The following is a 6,866-nucleotide window of genomic DNA, read 5'->3' on the forward strand; positions in this document are numbered from 1 at the left end:
AAAAAAATCGTTGAGCCGTTTTGGCGGAAGTGACGAACTGCAAGCTTAGAATGCTTATATCTTCTAAATGAGAATTGTGTCACTGTTTTGGAGCACACTGCCTTATAGATAACCTTAAGACTAACATATTGATACTAACACCCAAAAAACCTTAATTTTGATTTCATGGGGACTTCAACTTTCAGTCTTAAAAAATCATAAGTTCTTGTGTACCTATTTCACACTTTTGTGTTTGACAAGCTACAATAAATGAACTTTCTTTCTTTCTTTCTTTTTTCTGGCTCTTTATGTTTTTCAAAGTGTTGAGTTTTGGCAACTTGCATGGAAACCAATGGAGGTTATGAGGGGGTCACAAGAAAAAAAAAAACATATTATTTGTGCAGCCTATCCAAAAAAAAAAAAAAAACATCTGTTGAAAATGTGCATGCACATTCATGACCCTAAATGAAAAATGCTCGCAAAATTTTCAAGATGAAATAAATAGTTTTTATACAACACCTTGACTAAATAAAGTTTTACCAGTATTTTGAGCAGGTTAAAAAATTAGTCAAATTGACTAAGGAGCACCGTCAGAAGCCTTTTCTGCATGCTGTCTTCCTCAAAGAAAAAAATAAAAGGTCTCGGCCAAGATCTGTGACAGACAGTGATTTGACTGATGGGTGCATGAGAAGCATACAACACTTTCAAAGCTGCACTCGCTTTCCATGATGTCACCCACACCTGGACCTTATAGAGTTAATGAGGCCGGTTTGATTGATAGCTGACATTTCATTATGGAGGAGTCATACAGTGATTGTGTAAATCCAAACAGACACGGCGCACGGAGGACGAGCAGGAGGATGCTGGGAAACAGACAGCCAAGTGAAGCAGAGGGAAACTTGCTGCAGGACTCGGGAAACTCTAAACCCTCGCTGTCATTTTGATTTAAATTTCCAGGATTTCGATGAAAAACAATGAGGAAATACATATATGCTACTATAAACTGCACTGCAACGCTTTCATCTGCTGTACAGTTGTGCCTGAGCTGATTGATGGCAAGATCACAGGCATTTTTTTTTCTCAATTCTCCATCAAGAAGATACTTATGATTGCATGAAAACAAACATGGGAAAATTGTGTATACAATACATCCATGCAGGATCTAAAAACCAGTCTGGATTCTGTGTCGGTGGGTTGTTCCTGTGAAGTCAGCATCTCTTTGATCTGCATGATGGGTCTTGTTTCAGTGAACACTCATGCAAGTTACAAATCCTAACTGTGGTTGGAACAATAAAAGAACAAAGACTCACTCAATAATTTGCTGATTGAGTGGGTCCATTGTGAATTAAAATGTATGTATTCTCAGTAGCCTAAATCTCAATAAACTGGAAAATAAAAAATACAGCGGAATGTATCCGTGAGCTATCTACAAATGCAAAGATGTTTGCTACTTTAATTTGAACAATGCATAAGTAATAATAATAATAATAATAATAATGTATGTAGATATAGCCTACTTACATGTTAAGTATATGTGACCCTGGAGCACAAAAGCAGTCTTAAGTCGCTGGGGTATATTGTAGCAATAGCCAAAAATACATTGTATGGGTCGAAATTATTGATTTTTCTTTTATGCCAAAAATCATTATGATATTATATAAAGATCATGTTCCATGAATATATTTTGTAAATTTCCTACTCTAAATATATTAAAACTTATTTTTTGATTAGTAATATGCATTGCTAAGAAGTTAATTTAGACAACTTTAAAGGTGATTTTCTCAGTATTTTGATTTTTTTGCACCCTCAGATTCCAGATTTTCAAATAGTTGTATCTCGGCCAAATATTGTCCTATCCTAACAAACCATACATCAATGGAAAGCTTATTTATTCAAAAATTGACCCTTATGGCTGGTTTTGTGGTCCAGGGTCACATATATGCTTGTATTCTTCACTGGGAAGATAATTCCAGAATGCATTAATTGGCAAATTTGACAAATTGGCAAACAGTATTGCTAGGACTGTAGTTTATGGCCTGTGGTCCGAGCAATGAAAAGAAAAAAGAGAGAGCGAGAGAGAGAGAGAGAGAGAGAGAGAGAGAGAGGATGTATGTCATTTACCTTGGGGAAGTAGTCTAATTCAGGACATTAAAAGTCCTGGAAACAGAATATAATTTTCTTTGTGGCTGACCACAAATTAAGAAGGAGAGGCATCTTTTAAACTTAGCCCTTAGTGCTGGAAATTATGATATCAATAATATAATTTTGTGTTAATTGTAAAGACATAATTAAAAAAAAAAACTCAGCTCCTTGCTGAAACAATTTTGTCTTAACTGTGATTTCATAATACTGCAGCTGGCTTTTTTTAAATAACACTTACATTCACCAAGCTGAGTGGCTGCTACAAATAGGCTAAACCAGACTATAATAAACTAACATATATACTATTTTAATTACTTTTATTTCATCGTATTGTAAAGTCGTATTGTGTCAATATAATTGCAAGTTTTTCTGCAGGAGAACTTATAAAAATGTTGCAAGCAAAAGTAATAAGATTTATCATATAAACATGACTCTGCAGGGTATATCACCACATGAGGGTCTCTTCAGTCCATCATGACGTAAGCGAGGCGCGACTGGAGGATCTCCACCAATCAGCGAGCGCTTTATGTGTCAGGTTTCCGGTGTGATCAAGATGGCGTTAAGGGAGCTGAGCTCGTTGGAGAGATTTCTAGGATTAAAAAAGCCAAATAAATACAGTTCGCAAGGAGGGAAAAAGGTGAATAAAACACTGAATGTGATATACTTGGAGTTAGGAGGCTGTAATACATTTTCAAGACGCGTTTGTGCGTGGTATTATGTGAGATATTAGAGATCGTATGAATCGATGACTGGTGTAAATCAATGGGGTTTTATTTCAAATTTGTATTATTTAAGATTTCAGATTTTTATGTTAAGCAGGATTTTCACATGAGTGTTTCATAAGTTCATAAATTGTGATGAATTTTTATTTAGACAAGCGGTCATGTGTGTTAGTTGTAGCCTCACTGACAGATCTGTGTTAGTGTGAGCTGTGGCTGTGATCTGAAGCACCGAAGACAAGACAGCACCATGTGGAAAAAAATAACTTCAGCTGTTTCAGATAACATGTTAGAGAGCATTCGGAACATACAATATATTGGGTGATTTACAGATGCACATAAAAAAACAAAAGACCACATGGCCATTTTAGTTAACTTGTATTGTTGGACCTCGTGTACCTCGCCTCCCAAGAAGTAAATATTACTTTAGATAAATTTAACAAAAGTTAGGAGTGCTTTCACACCCACAAGGTGTATTCAAGGCTCATATAAATTTGTATTGTCATGTGTTTCCAAAGAGAAAAGGTTGAGAAGTATGCTAGAAATATAACTGTATTCTCATAATCAGAATGAATATGATTTGTCCCCAAGGAAATTTGATTTGAACTTCATGTTCACTAATATTTACTTCCGTCACATTAATAATACTAATAATAAACATGCTGTAATACTTTATATACAGTTGAGTTTTATAAATAATTTAGACTATATGTGTGTGTGTGTGTGTATATATATATATATATATATATACACACAATGTATTATATATAATATTCATGTTAATAATATCAATGTTAATATTAGTCTTAGGATTGATAACTGGTAGTGTGATTGGTCAACACTGTACATCAATATGAAGTTAATGAAATTAATTTAGCAAATTCTGAAATGTTTAAGTGATAAATCTCTTAAATCTCTTCAAAACCTGTTCAAACTTTAACAAAGTTTACCCTAGTTCATTAACATGAATTTATGTATTTTATGTATTTTATGCCAATTTCTTGACAGCTAAACTTACCACCTAATTAAAAAAAAAAAAGTTTTAAATCAGTTTTTTTTTTTTGCCACACCTCCAGCATTGCTTTGACTTAAAGCAGTAATTTAATGAATAGATCTACCCCTGCTTATTGTTTTCAGGTAAATTTTTAACCTTTTTTATTTATCCATTTGTAGGTCCCTGTTCTCCAAAACAACAATGGACCAGCATTGATCGGTCTGGTCACTATAGCGTCCCATCTGGTCCGTGAGGCTAAGAGACCTGAGCTGCTAGGAGACAGCGCTGAACGGAGAGCTGTGGTCCAGCAATGGCTCGAACATCGAGTAACACGACTAGATAACTGTTCTAAAGAAGAAGTCAAAGTTATTTTGAAGGTAAGATGTGATAATGATGTGAGGTTAAACAGTTCTCATTTTAAAAAAAAACAACAACATTTGTACACATTGTACTGCACTGTTTTATGTCCAACAATGCTTCAGACATCATTAAGATTAAATGTGAAAGAATTGCGAGATATTCATATTAAAAGTCACCTTTAAAATTAAAATGGACAATTATTATTGTTTATGCAATATTGCTGTATTTATTATTAATAATATACCCATGCACATATTTTTTAAACTTATTGTGCCCTTGTATTCTTTAATCAAAATAATTGTCCCTCCCTCGTGATGATACACTGATGATGTATGCACTTCTTGATAGACGAAATCAAGTCTCAACCTACTTTTTTGTTCAAGAAGCAAATGTTTATTTTACCAAACGTTTTCACAAACAAACCATGATTTACTAAAAACTTTTGTACTAAAATGTATTCTAAATTTACAAAAAAAAAAATATATATATATAGAAACAGCTGAAAGGACACGTACGCAAAAAGCATATACTCTGGATGGATATCGCATATTGCATCTTGACATGGCTATAGATATATAAAATGTGGTTTATCTTAGGATAATAGTTGTGTATTATATATATAATTACGATAAAATATATGTTTCATCCACACTTCATTCATCGTGTATGTACTGTACAGCCAGCTAATGAAAGCTCTGTAAACTGGGTCTGTATAGAAGGTGTTTTATTGTGTTTGAACTGGTTTTGAGGACTGCGCACTTGGCATTGCTCAAGGATTTGACAAGCGTGCATCTGTAGAGAGCAGCATATATTACATTTACACAGAGACACACAGAACATTCAGGATTCATATTTACATATTTAAGATTTATATTTAATATTTTAATATTTATATTCATATTTTAATATTAAAGTATTTTTGCAGCTTAATATTCACAGACGCTAGTGCATATTTTTTTATTTAAGTGTACTGACCTATGAGATATTTTTCTGAGCTGATTCCATGGAGGGGGCTTTGTAGAAAACTAAGCGTTTGAGAGAGGCGGGGCATATCGGACCTACAATAATGTACACTATTTGAAAAATGATGTGTTTTTTGAACATTAAAGCATGTCAACATATTCTGTTACACCAAATACACAAAATAATGATCTTTAAAAAAGCATCATATGACCCCGTTAAGTCAAAATGATAATTGATTAATAAATGATTATATGTATTTTATCTGCTCCATAAATAATTCTAGATACCTTATCCAAATTGTTTACATGTGTAGAATCCACGTAAGCTTGATTTTCATTAACCGGTCAAAATTTACAGCAGGGCATGCAGATCCGTTTTTTGGTCAGACAAAAACTGCACACAGGCTGAATGTAAATGTAACTCTCTGTAAATCCACTCTCTCACACTAGGTGGCACTTATGGAACAGCAGAATTACAGCTGTTCCCGTTACCTCCGTGGACAAGCAGCATTGCGATTAAGAACACTACTTTATTAGGTATTACACGGAGCGAAGATGAAAACAAAATGGCATCGATTCTTTTCTGAAGACAGTCAGAACTTAATTAGTTCATTCATATATTCATTTGCATAATTCCCTTAGCACTCTTTTAAAACCTCACAGTTTGCCGCCATGTTTTCACACAAAATGAAACTACTCTGAATGTTGTGCGCACATGAGACTGTTATTTAAATCGTAGCTTTATGCTAGATAGTGTTTATTTATCCTGAGTTTGAATCAAATACGGTTTTAATGATAATTAAAACATGAAACGGTAATACAGACCATTTGAACTTCAGCAGATCGTCTTGACCATGCCTAAATGTTGCTGTCATGTGATTGGCTGATTAGATATTTGCTTTAAGGAGCAATTGAACCAGTGCACCTAACACACCTACCTAATAAATTATTATCAATGAGGTTGTCTACACTGTGCAATTAATCTCTCATTTACATTATGTTTACATTGTGTTATTTATAGCAAAAGGATTCACAAGCGTGTAGAACAATCATTGAGGTGCACTGAACAAAAACTTGCAGTATTTTGAGTAGGGTTGGGTACCGAAACCCGGTACCAATATGGCACCGGTACCTATGTAACCGGTATGTACTAGAACCGAATCCGAACGCAGATTTCGGTGCCTCATTTCGGTGCAATGCCTGAGCGATCGATTGAAATATTTGTCCTCTGGTTCTCCGAAACGGACGTAAGAAGCATCATCACTGGCACCGCACATGAAAAATTATTTCCCGACTGAGAAAATGCACATGAACTCAAGTCGGAAAGCTCTAATAATACAAATCCAACACATCTTTGTAGTAACGAGAGTGTCCATGTTGTTTTCACATTCCGACTTAAAAGCACAACTCGGGAAATGAGAGCATCCGAGGATGCAGTAATTACACTCTGATGGCAGCAGGTAGCCTTCCGTTAACTAAGCTAAACATGCTTAAATTAAAATGCCTAAAGCTAAACCTCCCTTGTATTCACATTTCTAAACCTGTTGTCCAACAAAAGAGAAAATTATAACCTTTTTTTTTCACAACACCAGTCAAATGCATCCTTTTGTGATCTGATGTGGCTTCTTGTCACAGAATGAGGCAGAAAATATGTTCCATATGCTACTTTAAAAAGAATACATAGATTAGCAATGGGTTATAAATATACTT

The 6,866-nt window shown here is 34.5% G+C and overlaps 1 protein-coding gene across 1 annotated transcript in view; it reads left to right on the plus strand.

Annotated features, from left to right (window-relative positions):
- Window positions 1-2,611: 2,611 nt before the first annotated feature.
- The window catches only part of eef1e1 (eukaryotic translation elongation factor 1 epsilon 1), a 15,074-nt gene continuing 10,819 nt past the window's right edge, over window positions 2,612-6,866 (plus strand). The window contains exons 1-2 of the mRNA XM_016555141.1: window positions 2,612-2,758; window positions 4,014-4,211. Of these exons, the coding sequence (XP_016410627.1) occupies window positions 2,648-2,758; window positions 4,014-4,211 (309 nt within the window). The 5' untranslated portion in view covers window positions 2,612-2,647. The remainder of the gene's footprint in view (window positions 2,759-4,013; window positions 4,212-6,866) is intronic.

This window comes from Sinocyclocheilus rhinocerous, unplaced genomic scaffold (assembly GCF_001515625.1).
Source record: "Sinocyclocheilus rhinocerous isolate Xijiao unplaced genomic scaffold, SAMN03320098_v1.1 scaffold286, whole genome shotgun sequence".
Lineage (NCBI taxonomy): Eukaryota > Metazoa > Chordata > Actinopteri > Cypriniformes > Cyprinidae > Sinocyclocheilus > Sinocyclocheilus rhinocerous.